Below are 21,955 nucleotides of genomic sequence, written 5' to 3'. Positions count from 1 at the left end.
TAAATAGCTAGCAAATAATTTGAAATAATCAATTTCAATTTATTAATAACACTTGTATTCCTATGTAAATTAGTAATTTGGAAAAATCTTTCCCTTTTTTTTTTTTTTTTTTTTAAATCACTAGAAAATGGGGAACAGCATTAAAACACTCACCCATCATGCCAACATAATCTCCAGGCGCTTTCTTGGGATTTCTAAAGGTGAAAAGCTAGAGGCATGGAAAGAAGCCCTCATCGGATAAAGAAATGAAAAACCACCACTAATGCAGCACTAAAAGAGATGTTTTAAAACAGGTTACATCCTAATTTTGAATTCTTAATACAAAGCAGAAAAATTCATAAGACAGAAAATGAACTTCGAAAAATAATACAACATCATTTTATTGCCAGCATTTGAAAACAAACCATAAGTGGTTCTCGAACTACTGAGAGAAAAATAAGTTTCCTACATCTGTTCTAGGAAATCACGATGCATTCAAATAATGGGAAGATATGGAAAAATGTATTTTTAATCTTATATCTTAATAATGAATGCAGGATTAAAAAACACTCACAGCCTTCTCTCTTTCTCTACTAGACTACTCTTCCCAGATGTTCCTATCGGCAATGAAAAATGATTTCCATCATCTTCAACTCATATTCACCATTTTTGGCAGGAATATGAAATCACCTGAGTTGTCAAGGTGTTCAAGAAGGAAAAAGGAGGCAGGTTGAATGTGATGTCACTTTCTACATATTTTAAAAAGAAAGAGAAATAATTCATTAAACATTAGAAATAATTCATTATAAACCACTGAAAGAGAAATAATTCATTGACATAATCAACGATTACCACTCCGATCAATAGGCATTGCATGCTACTTTAGGCCCATAAGAGGCTGAATGAAACTCCAAGTGATACTGGGAGGTGCTACTAAATGGTACACAGTTTAAAAGTGTTTATATGGCAGAATTCAAACCATCCGTCTGCTTAATTTTCCAGGAGCATATTATTTGCAACTGATACCTGTAACCGCAACATGATCCGTTTGTTGCCTTGGTCTAGCGTTTTGTTTGGTTAGAACATGCCTTCCTCCCCCGGCCCCTGGGAAGCAATAAGAATGCATCAGAGTCGGTGCTAGGCTTTTTGCTGCCCGGTGCAAGCTCTGAAAATTCTAAATTCTGGCACCCGGTTTCTTCCAAAAATTGTAAAAGGTTTGGCACCTGTAAATTCTACCGTCTGGTGCAACTTTACAGGTAGCACAGCTTTTGGCGCCAGCCCTGGCCTGCTTTTATTACTAAACCGTCTACAGTGCGCAACTGTGGCCTGAAATCTTCTCATGATAACCACTTCTAAAGAAGATAAACATCCACTGGAAATGATAATGGCTGTCTTTGAGAGAATACTGTATATATTCTAAATTCTTATCTGTGCACACAAGATGGATACGGCATTCAGCTGGGTGTATGGCATGTTTAACTGGGGTTTTGGGGCACTTCCTCTGTGTAGCCTAATCAGAGCCGTCTCTTCACCCACATACAGGATTATCATTGAGTAAATTCAAGAACTAACTGTGACTTTGGAAGTGAAGAATGAACATCAACACTTTCTGGTTAGGTACAGGGCTTTCATGAACTGGCCACCTCCTTGATCCTGCCTTCACAGAATATTTCCGAGCCATTTGGTGGGCAACGTCGACACCAAATTTTGATGAGTTATAAAATGATATTGTTTCTGGAAGCTTTTTTAGGTGATTATTGTCGATATCAACAGTGGGATGAAGGTAGCTCAATAATAAGACATTTTTGCTGGTTTTCCCCTGATAAACTGTCAAAGTTATATCATTATGCTCCAATAACAATGTATTGTACAATGGCATTATTACTTTTTTCACAAATTCAGGTACTTCTTTCCCATTTTGTTTCATCATTCCAGTTAAACTACTGATCTTCATTTTTAACAATTGAGACAGATTTAGTGTAGTGAAAGAATTATCTGTAATGATATTTCTTCCTTTATTTTTGAAAGGTTCTATCAAATGCAAAACGACGTATTCAGACAAAGGTAGGTTTTAAGGACCTTCCTCATCTTTATCCAAATATGGAAAACCATTGAGCACGTATTTACTTTTAACATCTGCTGCAAGCCAGAACTCGATACCAAATTTATCTGGTTTACTTGGCATATATTGCGTAAAATGACATCAGGCTTTAGACGAAAACAGGTGTTCACCAATATATATATATATATATGCTCCTGGTTTCTAGCAAGTTATCGAATTTTCAATAAATTTCTTCCAAACTCCAGAAATGAAACAGAATTTATCTGATTGAAGGTGTTCAGACCGTGTAATTTTTTTGTCGAATTGCAGAAATTTCAAAAGTTCTCTGAGTCTATCTCTCGCCATAGTATCGCGGAAAAAAGGTGGACCCCAAACAACATACCACAGATTATCAAGCTCTATATTATTTGCACCGTATATACCTCGAGCATACACAATTGATACAAAAGCATCTAGTTCGTCAAAGCTGTTGACCATTCATTTTTTCCCAGTTGCCAATGAGCTTCTTCCTCTGCACAATTTTTGATATGACGAAGCATAGCCTCATCTAAAAGTAGCCTCCATGAACTATAATTGCATAGCCATTTTCAATATTTCGCTTTGCATAACTGTTTGGGCCAATCTTTTCTTTGAAAACATCACGTTCAGCAATTCTTCCATGCATACAAGTGATGCAGAAGTGATGATTTCCCAACACGTTCCATCATTTGTAACAAACGTTCCAGAGTTCGCTTCACCGTAATTTGAATCTGATAACTTTTTACGTTTATTTACACATTGTTCTTTCTTCCCAGAAGTGTTTTTTTCTGCTAGTACATTGTACAGGAAAATTAGATACGGTATCTTCATCCGAGGAAATATTTTCTTCACCTGCAGGTACATATTCATCATTGCTGATTTTTTATCATTATCGTTTTTGGATTCATTTTCTCATAATTGCCGCATATATTCGAGGGCCTCGCTAACTGTTAATTTACGTATATTTCTTCCAGCCATTTTCACCTAAGATCAATTTTAACTCTGGGGGTAAACAAGGTGGCAAAAATCGAACAGACACTCAAACTATCAGCAAGGCAATGCGAAAAACCAGTTGTGTAGTCATAAAGAACCAGGTGTGCCCCATTAGACTACCGCATTGGCTACAGTAGTATTGCATCACATTCCATTCAATAGTCCAAAACAAAACACATCAGAGGCAAAACAATCCTTGAATACGCTTATTTCTAGACATTGCTAAGGCTTTTGACAGAGTTTTGCTGGATGCTCTCACCTACAAATTACCCGCCCTGGGCTTCCCAGGCTACGTCATCAACATTATTAATTCCTACATAACCGGTAGATACGTCGACATTCACGTTTCTGGCACAAACTCCATGCTATCCAGGCTGATGTTCCACAGGGGTCCTTACTTGGACCCACGCTTTTTATTATTTACGTGAATGACATACCAACCACACATGACACAACATTAGCTATGTATTCAGACGACACTGCGATGCCAGCACAAAGTGCATGCGTACATCCATTCATTCAACGATTACAAAACTACATCCATACATTAGAGAATTGGCTTATAAAATGGAAAATTCAAGTCAACGTGGATAAAAGACTGGCCATTATGTTCACCAGAAAAAGCAAATTCAAGAGAAATCTCATTTTTAAAGGCACCCCTACTCCCTGGGCCAAGCAGGCCCCTTATCTTGCGGTGATCGTCAACAAAACTCTTACATGGGCCCCACACATTACATCTATAAGTATTTAACGTATCATATTTTCACACATTGTTATTGGTATAAAAATAGGAAAAGTCAAGAAATTTTTTTCAATTCCGTTAGAACTTTTTAGGAAAATCGGAAACAAAATTGCTTTTGGGTCAAAAATGATCCAATCCGCGGTTCTAGTGTTAAATACATGTCTTTTCAAAAACATTTTTGGGTTTTCAAAAAGAGACATATGTCAGATCACTTTTGAAATTAATAGAGTTTTTTTCACTCTCTGCACCCAACTAAGGCTCCTTTTAAGCTTAATTTTAAATAAGAGGTAATTCTTTGAATGATAAGTTGTTTCAAGAAATCTGTATTGAAACTGATGAAAATATCACTTGCTTCATTCTTCATAAAAAAGTGAGTTGGTTCTTGCAGAAAATCTGCTTTACTCGTTTTCCCACATTTTACAATTAAGTTTTAGACTTTTTTGAAGAAAAAGATTTTGCTTTAACAGCAGACTTGATAAAACCAAAACACATGTAGTTTATTCGATAGATTTGTTTAATAAGTTTTATAAATCAAGTTATCAGCTCCAAGGTGTTGACCTGAATCTAATAAAAACGGAAAATTTAATTTCTGTGTTTCTGGAAAAGTTTTATAGCAAACTTGAGATAAGATAATTTATAAATTTAAAAACTGTAGAAAAAAATGACAAAGATGAATCTCTAATATTGCCACTATTTGGAAGCTTTGGAATTGGACGTTAAGAAATAATAACTTCCAGATATTTTAAAAATGAATTTACCCCAGACTTTAGAATACATTTTCCTACGGAATTTTCAAGCCATCTCCAAACTTAAGAGCATATGACTAGCTGAAATTTAAATTTACATTTAGATACCAAAACCTTAGGCTACAGAAGCAGTTCCTGGACTTTATTTTAGTTAACGGAATATTCTGTTTCAAAGTAAAGAAATTCATCTGAGCCTGGGTAAATGGCAGAAGTAACTATGACTCTATTAAATAAATATTGTATAGAAATTTCCCGAAGTATTTTTGCCTTATTTACTGCAAAGTGGTTTAATGCAGTAACAATTCTGAAAACCAGAAATGAAACTGGCTGCAGATAACTAATTAATCGCAGAGAACTGAAAATGTTGTTAACTGAAAGAGAGCCGAGTATTCAGAAATCAGGAGAAACTCATTACATCCTATCATTCTCCTTACAGTTATTTTGTTACAGGTTTAGAATCCCAACTTTTTTATTCTAAATATTAAATATGTGTATTTACTGTTAAATTAATAAACACTCAGATAACTCAGCCTCACCATTATTTTTTTATTACATATTCTTATAACAAAAAGCGACGTTGATTCATAGACGGTATTGAGTATTAATTTTCTTCCATAAATGATTGATTTATTTCATGAAATGAAAAATGTTTCCAAAAACGAATTAATGAATTTCACTTCTTTTTCTGAGACTTCATCGAATGAATCTACAAATACGCATTTCTACAGTTGCTAAAAGAAAACTTATAAGTTTTCTTCGCTTCACACAAGAAATATCTCCTGCGTTTCAAACATTATTTACCTCTTGTCTGTGAAAAAGTATTCGGACTAAAAAAACTTAAAAGACTAAAAAAAAATCTTTATTTTGTGCTACATATATTTGCATACTATTCGTAATTTTGCTTAAATCTTTCCCTTAACTATTTTATAACATAGTGCAAAAGGACTATTCAACAGTCAAATCCATCTGTGATTCAGTTAATCGTCTCATCTAAGAGAATGATGCCTACGGTGAACAGCACAGACAGCTCGATATTGAGCGCGCTAGGAAGTAGCAAAGGTGCACATAATTACAGGACACGTCTTACGCGGGATTCACGCACCAGCGGCCGAGTGGTTGCTGAACACTGGTAGTTCAGTCCGAAGTTCGAATACGGCGAACAGCTGGTTTCGTGTGTTTGCCCAATGTGTAGCGGGTATACGAGCCAGTTTCCCTTAATACGTCCTCAACAAAGGCCTCCCCTACCCTTAGGCAAACAGCGATCGAGGCTTTGCCGTAATCACATAAAACAAACTTGCACGGGATACGTAGCCACATTCTCCCCCCCCCTGCAATAAGCAGCCTACGTCAGGACCGATACGAGGCTTTTCTAAATTCCTTCATCCCTTTTCCTCTAAGTTCTGAAAGTTTTGTCGTCCCTAAATTTTGCAGCCCACTTCGACTTCCTCGCCCTTGCCCTGCGTTTGCCACTAAATCGTCTAGGATGGCAAACCGTGGATAGACTCTTCTCTATGATAATCACATCCAGAGAAATCAAATATCGATGTTGGTATAAAGTACAAAAATAGTTTGATGTATATTGCTTTTAATATAATTATTAACATCACAAATAAATTTTCCTAGCCTTCGCATCCACCAGTGGCCGAGTGGTAAAGTCGTTGAACACTGGTAGTTCGAATCGAGGTTCAAATTCCACGAACGGACCAGCTGCATGGGCGTTTTCGTTGTTTTCCCCATGTGTAACGTGTCTACGAGCCTATTTCTATTAGAATGTCCTCCACAAATGCATCATTTCCCCTTAGCAGATGGCCCTCGAGGCTCTGCCGTAATCACAATAACCGAAGCAATCCACTCAGTTTTGTGTTCATCAAATTGAGCTCCAATACTGTATTAAAAACAACAGGATTCAAACAAAGCGCATACACACTCGACTTCTGTTTGGCTGCGTATTTAACGGAAGGAAAAATAAGATTTTGCGAAAGCAATCTCGTGAAGCCATATTATACGAACGACTGCAAATCTGTGGAAGCATTAGGTTAATTTTATCAGAGGAATATTTATTCAAACCAAATACGCACAATTTTTTTGCAGAGTTTGAATGCACGGACTGCGAAATTAAGACGAAAAATATGAGGTAAAAATTTTTTCATTTCTTTCCAGATATAGTGATATTCAGAGACTTAAAAACAACTTTCTTTAAAAAATATATCTTCTCTTATAACCTCTGGCCCACATATTCACTTTCCCCTTCGTTGATTAACATCCTTCTCCTCTTCCTGATCGCATATGAGACGACACCAGCTATTTCACATAATTTTAATCATCTGTTGTTTTCCTTAAATCGCCATCGCGCACTTAGAAACCTAAAACTCTTTTTTGTTTGCTTTACATACGCTGTTCCAATGTCTCACGCTGCTTCTCGTGATGTACAATTTTGAGCTCTCTTAAAATTTAAATGTTTGAATTGGAATTTTTTCAGATATACAGGGTGTCTCAAAATGTCGTTGCCAAACTTAACATGCTGGTATGTCATACCATTGTAATGTTCTAATCTAGAATTTACAGCTAAGCGTGTGGAACCTTGAGAACTGATAAGCGATTAATTGCTTTAGCTCAAAGAACAGAAACTCAAGAAGGATTATTTACCCTTTATTGCTCAAAATAAAGTTCACAGATGACCCTTTCTCAGGACATACAAATATCTGGTGTTCAAGCGGGCACGTCTTTCCGAAGGTGTGACGACTGGTAGGGCACCAGGAGGAAGCGGGAGATCGGGCAAAGGATGAGGATCTGGGGAAGCTGACGGTTACAAAAAAGCAAGAGAATCACTGAGCACATAAATTAGAGAATTCGAATTCGAAAGCTTCGAAGAATAATTCCTAGGACAGTTTTCTTGTCAGGCACGAGAACGGTGAAATGCTTGTTGCTACCAGCAGACCTAGAAGGGACCATAGTAAATACGAGTGAGCGGAGGTTTTTACCACGTCGGTACGCACAAACACATGAGTACAAGTGTAGGAAGCACGAATGAGATTCCTGTGTTGTGGCATGATGTAACAGTCGAAGACAGCGTTTTTATCACCGCTCGAAAGTCAGGAGGAAAGAAGATGGTTTGTCAGGAGCAGAAAAGAATTGAAAGAACTCAGATCGCAGTCGAAGCGTCATTCCGTAAAGGAGTTTGGCGTTTGTACCTTGGAGGACTTGCTTGAAGGAAGAACGTAGACCCAGAAGCATAAAAGCAAATGATATAGTCCAAGTGTTATTATGACACTTTAGGGCTGCTTTTAGATCACGGTAAAAACGTTCCACCGAGCTATTTGCGAGAGGATGATACGCCGAAGTTCGAATTTGACGTATTCCAAGCATTGATGTTACAGAAGCGAAAAAGTGAGACTGGAATTGTCGATCTTGATCAACTGTTATGATTGATGGTACATCAAATCGTGAAATCGAACCAGAGATAAATTTCCCAGCCACAGCTTCAGTAGAGATATCTTGTACCGCAAATGATTCGGGCAATGGAGTAAATCTGTCGACGCCGCAGGTCAGAAGATATCGGTAACCATCAGACGGAGGTACAGGACAAACGATATCCTCTAATTTCTGTGCTCAATGATTCTCTTGCTTTTTTGTAACCGTCAGCTTCTCCAGATCCTCATCCTTTGCCCGATCTCTTTCATTTTGTACTTTGATTCCTTTTCTTCCAATATACATCCAAACTGAAATCAGATATATTAAAATCTAGCAGAAATTTTCATGTATAATGCATGTGGAAGGAACGAGTCCAATTAGCAATGTTCTTTTATCATAGACGCCCAGACAAATCTTTCTTGTATGAGCTGGAAGCCCCAATACCTGGATGCGACAGATTGTGGAAAGAATAAAAGACTTTCAAGTTTCAAGAAGTACGTAAGGTCGAAGTTTGTTAATAAAAGTGCCGTACATTAATTACTTGGAGGTCTGGCGTAAGTTGTGATGACTTGAATTTCAATGAAATGTTTGGGCCTTCACTGAGACGTTTCAACTCGTCATCTGTGGCTTGCCACGAAACCCAACGGTGCATTTGCATCAATGTTTTGAATGCGGGAGAAAGCACCCGCCTCGATGTTGCTGGAGCCAGCTATATGCCGGAAGTACATACTGAACTCACCTATGCAATTTAAATGCCTAATTTGCCATGGTGAAGCAGAATTTGATTTTGATGTCTAAAATATTTTACAGCTGCATAAATGGCAACTAACATTCTGCCATATGTGCTATATTTTTGCTCAGTGGAAGAGCTTTCGCGAGAAAAACGCTAATGGCTGATAATTGTCAGTGTGTCAAAGGTTTAAGACAGCTCCGGTGGAAGTATCAGAAGCGTCAATCAAAATACATAGCTTTTTACTAAGAGTATGACAACCGAGAGTTGCAGCGTTAATAAGTCGTGCTTACATTTTTTTCAAATGCCTGCAGGTGTTTTATACCTGAGACAGTGGTAAGGACACCTAAGAAGGAAACAGATGGTTTTCCGAGTACGGGTTTAAACTCAAAAATGTTAAAGTTAGGGTTTAAATTCAAATCGTGTTTATTTAAACGATCGAATGATTGACATGTTCCTCTCCGTTTAAATGTAAGTCATAAATTTCGTCGAAGAGATTCTGTATTCAAACCAACCGTGCCCAGTTTTGTAGGAAAACTTGAATGCACAGATTGCATAAGCCACCGGAAACGATATGCCACCTTCTTCCCCATAAAATGAATGCTGCCGATAGCATCAAGTTCATCAAGCAATCAAAAATGATCCTTATCGTATCGTCATTTGTCTACCTTTCAGCTCATTATGTTAAAAGCTCTGTGGTTAATAAGGAGCATGATTCTGTAGCGATGTGATCGGGTGTGAAGGTTACAGGATAAAGATACAGCACAGTGGCAAATTTATGCTGCCGGAATGTCAAAAACCGAAAAGGAAGAATCAAATTTTGCGTTATGAATATAATGCAAGAAAACTAAATATGAATCGTGCTTACTGGTCTACCAACAACTGCCCCGATATTCAGCCGATGCCATTGCAATTGCCAGAGCGTAAAACGGATTGAAAGGATAGCCGATTTCTTCATCGGCACATAGTTTTTCTAGCAAAACATCCATCCAGTTTCCGTCACAGCCACATGTTATGCATAAAGGTAGGCAACGTACGTTATTCTCGAATTTTAGGCACCCTGTGCTTTGCAGAATATCATTTGTTTCTAACACGTGCCTTATTACACGTAGTCACTAGTGAGATACAAAACAGTTTAAAGTCATACCAGTAATCGCACCATATTCCGCTAGATCTCTATTATCCCTGATTTGACACCGGCGGCACTGTGGAGTTATAAAAAAGTCAAAGATCCAACGGAACAATTCGAGTATACCAGTGAATTTACAGAACACGTGAGACGCACTGAATATCCAAGAACTCTCAGATTCCTATCAAACTCTCCGTGGTTCGTTAGGAACACTGTCATCTATAATTCTCTAAAGAATTTACCATTAGATGCCGAATTACTAAACATCAAATTCAAATTCTAAGAAAAATGCGATTCCTCTACTCACGAAGTCATTAAAAACAAAGGGGAGTACGACTATCTAATCAAACAGCCGCATAAACGGCCCAAAACTATATATCATAATGTTAGATGATAGTTGTATATATTTTATTCTTTCGACTATTTAATCTAGATTTTGTTTCATCTTATTATGGACTTTGCCCGGTACCAAGGCTACTGTCTTTATCGGAGATCGGAGATCATCATTCGTTAAGTGGTGTTCGACCCGAGGGCCTTTACCACTACATGTTTATCAATCCCCTAAGGACCTGTAAATGTTCGTTAAATTCCATAAACTGGAAAAGTCCTGTGCACTTGTAATAAAAGTGCAAAGTCTTCAGTAGTGAAGAAGTTGATCAGGGGTGGCGACTTATATCGGCCACAGATGAAGTCTTCGTTGGATAAGCTATAATAGCAACTAAATTTTGGCATATCTTTTACACATTATCGTATATTTGACACAGTATCGTACATTAGTAAGATGAAAAGGATGATAAAGATGAAACAAAATCTAGATTAAATAGTTGAAAATAATAAAATATATACAAGAACTACCATCTAACATTATGATGTATAGTTCTGGGCCGTTTATGCGGCTGTTCGATTAGATAGTCGTACTCCCCTATGTTTTTAATAACTTCGTGAGTGGAGGAATCCCATTTTTCGTAGAATTTGAATGTAATCTTTAGTAAATCAGCATCTAATGGTAAAATCTTTAAAGAATTATGGATGACAGTGTTCCTAACGAACCACGGAGAGTTCGAGAGGAATCTGAGAGTTTTACTCTGAAAACTTTGAAGCCTTGCTCGGTTTGAACGTGCAGTAGCTGCCCACGCCGGAGCGGCATATAGAATTATGGGTCGGATTGCCTGTAGATAAAGTGTTCTTTTAGCGTTGATATTTAACTTCGAATATTTGCACATCAGAGGGTATATGCTCATTAAGGCACGTTGTGCTTTGTCTCTGATATAATTAACATGAAATTTGAAAGTTAACTTCTGGTCGAGATAAACACCTAGATATTTTACTTGGTGGTCACGTGACACGATTTTTCCGTCCATTGTAATTTCTTCTAAGTCTTGAGGGATATTTCCTTTTTTAAAGTAAATCACTTTTGATTTTTCGGGGTTAATTTTAATTTTCCATCCTTTAAACCGGGGTGAAATGTAATTAATGGCATTCTGTAGTTTATTTCTTGCATGATATGGATTAAGTGAGTGACATAAAAGTGCCGTGTCATCGGCATAGCATGCAGTGAGAATATTTTCAATATTAGGAAGATCATTAATATATAAATTATAGAGAAGCGGGGAAATTACCGACCCCTGTGGTAAACCCGCGTGAATTTTTCTTGTGGTAGAATCTTGAATCTTAACTTGAAAAGTTCTGTTCTTTAAAAAATCAGCGATTAGATGGATGATGGCAGGTGGGAAATTATAGTTCATCAGCTTGATGATAAGACCGTGATGCCAAACTTTATCGAAGGCTTTCTCTACATCCATAAAAATAGCAGCAACTACTTCCTTTTTATTAAAATTTTCGCCTATGAATTCTACGATTCGGGCGATCTGCTGAGTCGTTGAGAATCCCTGGCGAAATCCAAATTGATGGTCTTTGATGATGTTATTTTCATTAATAAAAGTGGTGAGTCGAGACTCGATAAGCCTTTCGAAAAGTTTGGCAATCGCAGGCAGAAGACTGATCGGTCTAAAGTTACTTGTGAGATTTCCAGCTTTGCCAGGCTTTTTAATGACAGTTAGAATGGCGTGTTTCCAATTTTTTGGGAATGTATTAAGTCTTAAACATGCGTTAAAAATATTTGTAATAAGAACGATGCCTTTCCTTGGGAGGTATTGCAGGGCCTTATTAGTGATATTGTCATATCCAGATGCTTTCTTTGGATTAAGTTTCTTTATAATTTTCTGTATTTCTTTGGGAGAAGTCGGGTTGTTTTGATTTTCAGGATCTTTGCAGAGGAAATCGGTCACGTGATTGATAATATTGATATCATTCGGGTGTGGGAAATTATTTATATTAAACTGTTGTTCATAGTTATCAGCGAAGAGGTTGACAATTTTCTTATGATCGTAAATTTTGGTATTATTATCATCAAGAATGGGTCCAATATTGGAGGGAGTGCTTCGGATAGCTTTAGTAACTTTCCACACAGAGTGGTCGGTGTGCGAAAGACTTTCAATGAAGTTATCCCAGCAATTGTTTCTGTACTCTTGGATAAGTTTTCTGAGGTTTCGATTGGCAGCATTAAAACTTCTTTTGTCTTGGGTGGAGTGAGAACGTTGATAAATTTTTCTTAGTCTATTTTTCTCTGTAATGTTCTGTCTAATATTGTGTGGGAGCGTATAATTAGTCTGTTTTGGAATACATTTGGCGTGGTTGAGGGCTTCGTTGATTTTACTGATAAGATAGGCTGTGGCATCATAAATTTCGCTGTTGTTAGTCATTTTAGTGGTAGCAGATATGTTTTCTTCAAGGTGATAAGCATAGTTTTCCCAATTAATACGGCACTTTATAGGCGGAAGACCATGCTTTAAGCCATATAAAGTGAATTGTACTGGTAGGTGATCTGAAAAAGTTCTTTATACACTTGGAGAAAAGGTATTTGAGGAACATTGAAGGTAATTAAGATGTCTAATACATCAGAAGTATTTGAGATTTGATGAAGATGCGTAGGTTCATCTGGACCATAAATGTTGATATCAGGGTTGTTGATGATGTAATTATTAAGAATAATTCCGCCTGGATTATTTCGCCTGGAGTTCCAGTTAGCGTGTTTACAATTTAGGTCCCCAGCAATAATAGTTGGATAACCTAAGTTGAGAATATAGTCAAGATCTTGAGTGTTGAGGCTATTGTTGGGTGGCTTATAAACAGCAATGATGAGATATTCTTTATTGTCACTGTTCAAAATACATGCACTTGCTTCAAAGCTCATAAGGGGAAGAGGAAAGATGGTACTGTTTAGGCATTTTTTCATGAGAATAGCTATACCACCACCACGGTTATGAAGACGGTCAGATCTATAGATGTTGTAGTTGGGAATTTTAAATTTGTCATTCGGTTTGAGGTGGGTTTCACTTAATAAAATAACATCCAGACTGTGCTGGTTGATGTAGTTTTGAATTTCAATTTTTTGATTTTTAATACCATTATTATTATAAAACATAAACTTGGCATAATTAATATGTTGCATGGTATTTGGATTAGCCGTATGGGCGTAATTATTCATGCTCGTTCTGGATGAATATCTTTAGTGCTGTCATTGCAGTCTTGAGCCTGGAGTCGGGGTTAGAAGCCTGCTTGTATTGCAGGTAAATTTGGTAAATTTCAGTAATGAACCCGGTGAATTCTTCAAAGGATTGTTCTTCTGTGTCTATGTTTACTGATTTTCGTTTATTTTTGGAGGATTGATCTTCTTTATCGTTATTTACAGATTTCTTATTATTCTTGAGGGGTTTCCTGTCGTTAACCGTCTTCGGGTTGCTCTTGGTAATCGCCGCATATGATTGGTTGTACGGGGCAGTGCCCAAATTACGTGATTGGCTGAGAGTAGCCGGACTCTGTTGATCTTGCTTATTTTGGGAACTTTTTGGTGTTTCTTCTTCATTAATTTTTTCAATAGCTGTATTTCCTGGTCTTTTGGGGCATTCCTTACTACAGGATGCATGTCCTCCTCCACAGAGGACACATTTTGCAGGAAATTCTTTACCTTTTTGAGGGCACTGGAAGGATTTGTGATTCTCGGCGCATCTGAGACACCGGGGCATATTTTTACATGCATGTTGAGTATGCCCGTACCGTTGGCAGTTGAAACACTGCGTCGGTCCGGGCCTGCTTTTGTACGAAACCACTTTTACTCTAATATCAGTAATGTGACGTACATGATTAATTAATTTTCCAGCTTCAGTGCGTGGTAGTTTCAACATAAAAAACGGGTAGGTTCACAGCTATGCCATCGCGCATGCGCTGTATTTGTTTGCATTTTAGTACTGGAATGTTTTGAGATTTAAGATCATCTTCAATTTATCATCATTAAATTCATATATCACGTGACAGTCTACTTCCCTATGAGTATTAAGATATAGGTACTATCACCTCAGACGAAAGCACAAAAATTTTTAGGACTTGAATATAATATTTTCTATTTTTACTGTACGATACTGTGTCAAATCTACGATAATGTGTAAAAGATATGCCAAAGTTATTATTTGCTATTATTGCTTATCCAACAAAGACTTCATTTGTGGCCGATAGACAGCGCCACGCCTGATCAACTTCTTCACTACTGAAGACACCCGGCACTTTTATTATAAGTGCACAGGATTTTTCCATTTTTATGAAATTTAACGAACTTTTACAGGTCCTTAGGGCAATGATAAACACGTAGTGGTAAAGGCCTTCGGGTGGAACACCACTTAACGAATGATGATTTCCGATCTCCTTAAAACGTTATATGCATGTATTTTGAAGCTTTTATCTCTCTTTGCCGTTGAGCGTAGTATGACCTGGATAAATACGATGGACATATTAGATAACTGCAAAATGTATCTGCAATAAAGAAATTATCTTGAGCTTTGTAGTTAAACATCGTTTCATTTAATTTTAGTCTTCTATTATTTTCTCTGTATCACCATCGCACCATTGAGAAACCGATAATTACACACGCTGTTCGAAAGCCTCATGTGCTTCCCGTTCCTCTTTCTAGATTGCATTGTTTGAACTGGTAACTTTCAAGCCTCATACATGTTTTAACCTTATTTCCCTTTAACGGAAATAACTCAGATTATAGATTCCTCTTTTTTATTATACTATAGGTGCCATCAGTACTATTTTTTTAAAAAAATGAGTATTATTTGGGAGCTCGCTGTGGTAAATTTTGATTTAGCCGTGGTTCATATTCAATTAGCTGTGGCTCATATAAAACTTGCTATAGATTATTTTTTCCTCCTTCTTCTCTGCATGCTGTACCTCATCCTGGAAAATCGGAATTTCTTCCTAGAAATCCCATCTAGGATCTACAATTGTATTTCTAGAATCATCAACAGAATGTAAGTTCTTTTATTACACACTTTGCTAACATTTTAATAATAGAAACATTAAATCTGAAATAATCAAAACACAGCAGATTACTGTAATACTATACCATTTAAATATTTTATGTATGAGCTCCAGGTTTATGGAATAATTTAACTATTTAGCTGAATGAACTGGAAATCTTTATAAACCAGGATCTTTAGACGATTTTAGCAAGATTTAAAATAGAATTTCTGCATTAAACCACTTCTGTTTTGATAATTTTGAACATTTCATACCTAGAATAAAATAAAGAAACATCTGCTACCAAACCGTTACAACACTTTATTTCTTTAAATTGCATACAGACTTATTTAAATATGCTGCTAATGCAAATTTGTATATATATTTTTAGACGGAACACATTCGCGGCTGTGAAAAGATCACCAATATCTGACAGCAAATATGATGAATCAAATCTATTTTAAACATATCTTTTTTGCACTTCATTCAACCATACATTGAACTAAATTATAAAATTCTGTAAAAATTTGATTTATATTCACAATCTTCCAGAACCTGCATTGCATTAATTTAACATATTTACTATTTTAAGTAACTTCAATTTGTAAAAACTTTATTTTACGTTTATTAATAATTAAGTCTTCAATACTAATAAATGCAAAGATGTTTAGCAGTAATTTTCTGAATGACACAATTATTTGGATAAAATCAAGAGATTTTTCTCTAATTTGTTTTCTTTACAATATTTTTGCATATTTATTTTACCTAGCGCAAAATATTGCACAAAACACTATAATAGAAAGCACCAAATCAATAATGTTTTATGGAATCTCAAAGATGCTCCTACTTGAAGTTACAGATATAATTAAAAAATAAACCAGATGTCCCCAAACCATTAAGTACATAGATGTTACATAAAACAAGTTTTTATAGTGACTTTATTCCATGCATCTATTGGTTACAGAAATGGCCTTCTATGTGTGAAACCTTTAAATGAAGAAAATATTTATGTTATGGTATTTTTTAACTTTACCCAGCATGGTTTTGCTATTGTGAATATAAACCTAGATTGCATTTCACTGGCAGCAATATTGCTCCAAGCTGGAAACATTATGTAGCTAATACACTTTCACATGTTTTCATAGTGTGTAGCTGTAAGTTACAGACATGAATGTTGTAAGAGGTGTTATTTTTATAAAAATGTAGCTATTAGCACACTTTTACATTATATCTGTAATATATTTTAAACTGGCATGACTTTTATTCTTTTAAAAATTATTTCAATATTAAACATGTGTGACAGAAATAGAAAGAAATGGGGAAATCATAATTTTGTACATGATTAACTCTCTGACTACATAAAATTCTATGTTGCTGTTTAGCGATACCAGGCATTCAATCAGAGTCTGATCATACAAAGTTTCTGTGGTTTTATCCATTGTTTATGTTCTTTTTTAAATAACTAGTTTTTATTATGCCAAAAAAAAAAAAAAATAAATAAATAAAAGGCGTTGGCTGGTGAAACTGACTAATGAAGTTCAGTTTTCAGCCGTGCCTAGGGGCAACGAAAATGAAAGTGGGGATGTTAATAAAAATTTATGAAATGGCAACAAATTCACAAAAATAGTGGTGACACAATTTTATGGCTTTTCAAATGAATCTGTAGAGGGCCTGCAAGTAAAATAGACTTTGCTGTACTGTCAGAAAATGCAGGCAGAATGCTGAGTGCGGGAACATAAAACAAAAATTACTGTTGGAGGTGTTCCAGCACCATCTGCAAATAAGTAAAACTGTAGACGATGAAAACATTTATAGATCTTTTTTTTTAGTTCTTGTACAAACAGTAGATGTGGGAAATGAGTTATCACTGAATGCATGCTGTTGCAAAACAACAATAATAACATGTATTCTGGTCACACGTAACACATCCAACTTCAGTACTACGGTTTACCGTAAACCTTCATCAGTTTGCCTTCCACCACACTTTAAATCATGTCATCTGAATAAACAAAAGTTAGCTTCATTTTATTCCTATGTTTTCCGTGCTCTTCAAGTTTGCTCCTTCAAACTATCCCTTAATGAAGAACTAAATTATTTAAAAGCAATAGCTCTTGACAGGAGCTTTTCACCCAACATTATTAATCAAGCAGTTCAAAAATTCTCATCTCAACACACTAAAAGGCACACTCTTGCTTTAGGAGATTATAAAAATTTTGCCGTCATTCCCTTCTTTCCATTAACTAGCTATAAAATTGCACATATTTTGCAGAAATTTAACTTTCAGGTCGTTCATTCTCCCATCAATAAAATTTCGAGTTCCATACTCAAGGACCCCATTCCGGATATGAATTCTTGGGGTATTTATAGGATTCCTTGCCAGTGTGGTTTAATTTACATTGGCCAAACTAAGAAAGCCTTAAAATTTCGCGTCAAGGAACATGAGGCATATGTTAGAAAAAAGGAAACACAAGTCTTCTGTTGCTCAACATTGTTGTTTCCGAAAATTTCACTCTCAATTTTTCTGCTGCCAAAATTATTCAAAAAACATCTTCCATTGGAGAACTGGATTTTCTAGAGACATTTCACATTCAAAAAAATCTTTCTGTTCTAGTTAACCATCCTAATTCCAATCCATCTTTGACTTCAGCCTTTAAAGAAATTATGTTTTAGTTCTGGTTTCATCAACAGATGGCGCCACTTGCTTATTCTTGTCCAGGCTGTCTTAACCTTATCTAATCATTATATCCTATCTCGTTCATTTGCGGTTTTTCAACTCAGGATGGAGGTTCGGTAAAGCCATTGAAACTAGTCTTGTTTAAATTTTGAAAATATAACGATGATTTTTGTTGTTTGACTTCTAAATTAGTATTTGTTCAGTGTGCTATCGTTTCTTAAAAATAGAGCCTGCTTACAAAATGCGTTACTGTTGCAAAAACATAAATTAGGTTTTACCAGCTATGAATGCCTACAGTGATCAAAGATATATTTTGTCATAATCTTTTATACTTAAAATATTTTTTACAGTTTTGGAAACATTCTTTCAACTCCATGCAATTGATTACTAAATACAAAGTTTTATATGCAATTATTCTCTCTGCATACATTGTCGAACAATTGCTACATGGATGACCATAGCAGCAATAACAACTACAAAATGGAAGCCAGGAAAACGTGGAAATTAGCATAAGTATGGGATATAGTATGACGTGTTGTGGGTGTGCAAATTTTGGATCATCGAAGTTGTGCGTCAGGATTAAGTACACTTACATTCATGGCTACCAGCCACAGGGGTTCCACTGACTGCTGAGCACAAGACTAGATGCATTGTGTGGTGTCAGCTTCATAGTGCATCGACCTTTGAATGGCATAGGATTTTGTTCACGGATGAATCTCGTTTCTGTCTGTCAGGAATGACGGCCATCAATGGACATAGTGGCGACCCAGAGAACGCTACGAAACAGCCAATTTTGCCAACCGTAACGCCCATCATTATGGTTTGGGGAGGCATAATGTTTGATCACAAAATGCAACTGGTACACATTAATGGCAGTTTGACAGCGGACCGCTGTGTCATGCAAGTTGTGGAGCCTGTTGTTATGCCTGGTTGCAGTGTGCACCCAACACAGTATTCCAACAAGACAATACCAAGCTGCATGTTGCATGACATACTCATAACAGCCTGACCTGATTTCACATCCTACCCTGGCCGGCAGCCTCTCCAGATCTGAATCCCATCGAATACCTGTGGGATGTCATTGAGCATGATATTAATGAAGGACCAAGGCCGCAAACCCTGGATGATATGCTTACAGCAGTGGATGTGGCTTGGCAAAGGCTACCTCAGGCAACCATCAATGAACTCATTGAAAGCATGCCTCGCCAGACTGCAGCCTGTATCGCTGCCCTAGGTGGACATATTAGATACTGAACAAATTGATTTATAATGATTCTATGTGTCTGTTTTTTTATTCATTTGCATATCAATCTCGTAACTCTCAAACGTGCAATTTGCATAATACTATGAGCATTCTTTCTTGGTGTTGCAATTTCACTTTTGGGGAGTGTATTTCAAGATGCATATATATATATATATATATATATATATATGTTTTTACAGACATCACAAAAAATATTTTAAACTGTATATGTATACATACAGCCTTGTCAGTCAGTGAGTTTTAAATGCTACTAAATTACAATGCATAAATCTTAAATTTGAGAATTATTTTTTGCTGTTTTTATATTTTTGTTTTGCAGTATGCTTTACATAAGACCTTTTGAGTTTACAGAGATGTTTTTCATTTCATAATTATTCATTTTGATACTTAAAAATTTTATGAAAAGTTACCATTATTTTAATATTTCTAATGTAATTTCAATTTTAAATTATGCTTTAATTAAAAATTTCTGCGCTATATATTTCCATAAATAAATGCAATTTTTATTATTACTGATAAAAATATTAAAATATCATGGAGAGTAGTAAGAAGTTTACAGCCTGCAGTAAATCTTAGTGGTCATAATTCCAAACACTAACCATGTCCTTGACTGCTTGATTTTAGGGTAACACGGTAATAAATCCAGTTTTTATCTATGGACTACAGGAGTGTGAGGGGAAAAAATCAAACTAAGGCATAGATTTAAATATTATTCCGAAATAAAATCAGTTTTTAAAAGATTAGGAATCAAAGTGCATTTACTATTTCGGGATTTCAGAGCGGAAAGTGTGTTGTGAGTTACCTCACTTGTCTGACAGTAACAACAGAACAAGCCCATGAAATTCATCTGCAAAAGAATACAAGATTGCACTTGTCATTGGCAAGAACCTTAAGCACCATACAGGTAACAGTATGACTTTACTCAGTTCTTCCCCCAATTTTGATTGCGAGCATACCAAGGGGGATGGGACCAAGGATCTCCCATACCTTGTCCAGACACCAAATTCTCGAGTGACTTTTGTCTCTGTACATATCTGGAGTGCCCCCATGCTGTGCAGACACTATACAGTTACAAACATCCAAGCCTTCTCAGGAATTTGAACCTGGCTCTTTCGGTATGCTAGTCAGCATCACTAACCACTATCCCGACTGGGCATCAGCCCTGAAAGTAGAAAGTTGTTACAATAAGAAATGTTAAGTAGGATAATTTAGTGCCTCTAAAGATGTTTTTGAGCTCCCACATGATGCAAAAGTATTTTATGAAATTTTTATTGAGGTTAATGTTGTTAACTGTTTCAGGATAGGATTTAGGTTTCAAGGTAGGTACAAATTTGGAACGGCTCCTTTTAGAAGATGTTATTTTGTGCTCGCCAGGAGCAGCGTTATTTTTTTTTTTTAATTTTATTTATTTATTTATTTATTTTAGATTATCCATTTTGTGGCAAGCACTATTATTATGTTAAATATCAATAGTTTTGATGAAGCTCGATTTCTGGATATTTTGGGCAGACATCAATTCCTAAAATATGACAAGAGAATCTGCATTGCTTAAGAAAATTTTACACCGAAATACATTATTTTGATTTCTTGAGTACTCTGAATAATAATTTTAAAATAAAATATTCCAATCAAAATTAAGTTTCCACTCAATCGTAAATTGCGTGTGACTTTTTATTAACTTCTGCTGTTTTCAAATGGCACTGGCAACTTAAAGATATTTTTAACACAAAATAGAATAAGAATTAAAAGCTTTATGTTAAATTAAGGATTTAAATAATTAAGCATAGTGCTGTGACAGGCTCCTTGATATTCTCGGTTTTGGTGCACATGCATAGATGAATTTTTATCTCTCTGTGCCCGTCAAGTTTGTCTTAGGCAATACTCTTTCAAACGAATTTTTGTGTATGGTGTTTTTATGCTCTGTAAAGTATTATTTCATTTCCCATTCAAAATCTTTCCTTACAGTGAACTAATAAATCTTAATAGTGTTATTTAAACTATAAACGTTCTCTCTGTAGGTATAAATATGTTTACTTAAAACTTATAATTGAACTTTTCTTTCAGATTTTTTTACACACCACCTCCTTTAACCACCTTATACATCCGTCATCAGTCTCGAGAGGTGGAGGAAGTTGACATTCAGTATGCTGCAGAGCAGGGCAATGATTGGTTTAACGATGATGAGAGCTTTTTCAGGGACTCTGATGATAATATTGAAGAACAAGAAAATTAAACTTGATTTTATCATTTAAGAAATTTTATAATAATCAAAGATGCATTTTTGGCTAAAGTTATATGTAATATTTTTTGAACAAATTTTATTATAAACATTTTTGCTGAAGTTATATATAAAATTTTTTGAAATTCTTTGAATAGTAGCCTCTACATTTCTAAACATAAAAAGGTTTACAACAGTTTACTCCTTTTCTTATATTAGTAGTACATTAATCTTAGGATGAAAAGATTTTCTTATCTGGGATGGGCAAAAAAAGTTATATCAAATCCTGAATACTAACTTTCTCCAAATGTACACACACACCAAAAAGTATGAGCAGGAGAAGAAGGCAAGATCTGTAGACATCATGTAAACAAATTTGCTCATTTTAGACTTCTGAATTCAGGCCAGTATGGAGTCAAGACAATGCAAGAGGCAGAGGCGAAGTTCATTTGTGGACAATCAATCGTACTTTAACTGCTTGTGAACTACAAAATGCTCTGTGCACTTTTACATAAATACTAATTAGCAATTAAAAATAACTGCATATTTGTTATGGGAAATAAGAAATTCAGGAAAAATAAATACAAATTATAAAATTCCTGTACAGTAAAATATTTTCCAACTTACCAAAAGA

The 21,955-nt window shown here is 35.8% G+C and overlaps 2 protein-coding genes across 8 annotated transcripts in view; one reads left to right on the top strand and one right to left on the bottom strand.

Moving 5' to 3' along the window:
* LOC146992788 (uncharacterized) overlaps window positions 1–21,955 on the bottom strand; it is a 218,762-nt gene that overhangs the window by 8,098 nt on the left and 188,709 nt on the right. For 3 of the 7 annotated variants that reach the window (XR_015039010.1, XR_015039012.1, XR_015039018.1), the window contains 2 exons: window positions 554–728; window positions 154–270 (listed from right to left, as the gene is read on the bottom strand). The gene's annotated coding sequence lies outside the window, so the exon portion shown is untranslated. Of the gene's footprint in view, window positions 1–153; window positions 271–553; window positions 729–15,036; window positions 15,158–15,466; window positions 20,266–21,955 lie in introns of those variants that run through there. The other 4 variants (XR_015039016.1, XR_015039020.1, XR_015039013.1 and 1 more) reach the window with 2 other exon arrangements.
* On the top strand, window positions 14,971–21,418 carry LOC146992791 (uncharacterized). Its single transcript, XM_085809291.1, has 2 exons — window positions 14,971–15,176; window positions 21,168–21,418. The coding sequence occupies exons 1-2, from the start codon at window positions 14,971–14,973 to the stop codon at window positions 21,334–21,336; spliced, it is 375 nt and encodes a 124-aa protein (XP_085665417.1). The 3' UTR covers window positions 21,337–21,418.

The sequence above is a fragment of the Stegodyphus dumicola genome, chromosome X2 (assembly GCF_044657685.1).
Source record: "Stegodyphus dumicola isolate Sdum_Otavi_A_Nest chromosome X2, ASM4465768v1".
NCBI lineage: Eukaryota > Metazoa > Arthropoda > Arachnida > Araneae > Eresidae > Stegodyphus > Stegodyphus dumicola.
The sequence above is the reverse complement of the archived record's forward strand: the minus strand, read 5'-3'. Positions and strand labels throughout refer to the sequence as shown.

What these genes read in the sequence shown, in the direction of transcription:
- LOC146992791 (XM_085809291.1), top strand. Translation starts at nt 14,971, where the DNA reads ATGAGTATTATTTGGGAGCTCGCTGTGGTAAATTTTGATTTAGCCGTG. An exon ending in TCTAGAATCATCAACAGAAT is followed by an intron (nt 15,177 to 21,167) that starts GTAAGTTCTTTT and finishes CTTTTCTTTCAG; the next exon opens with ATTTTTTTACACACCACCTC.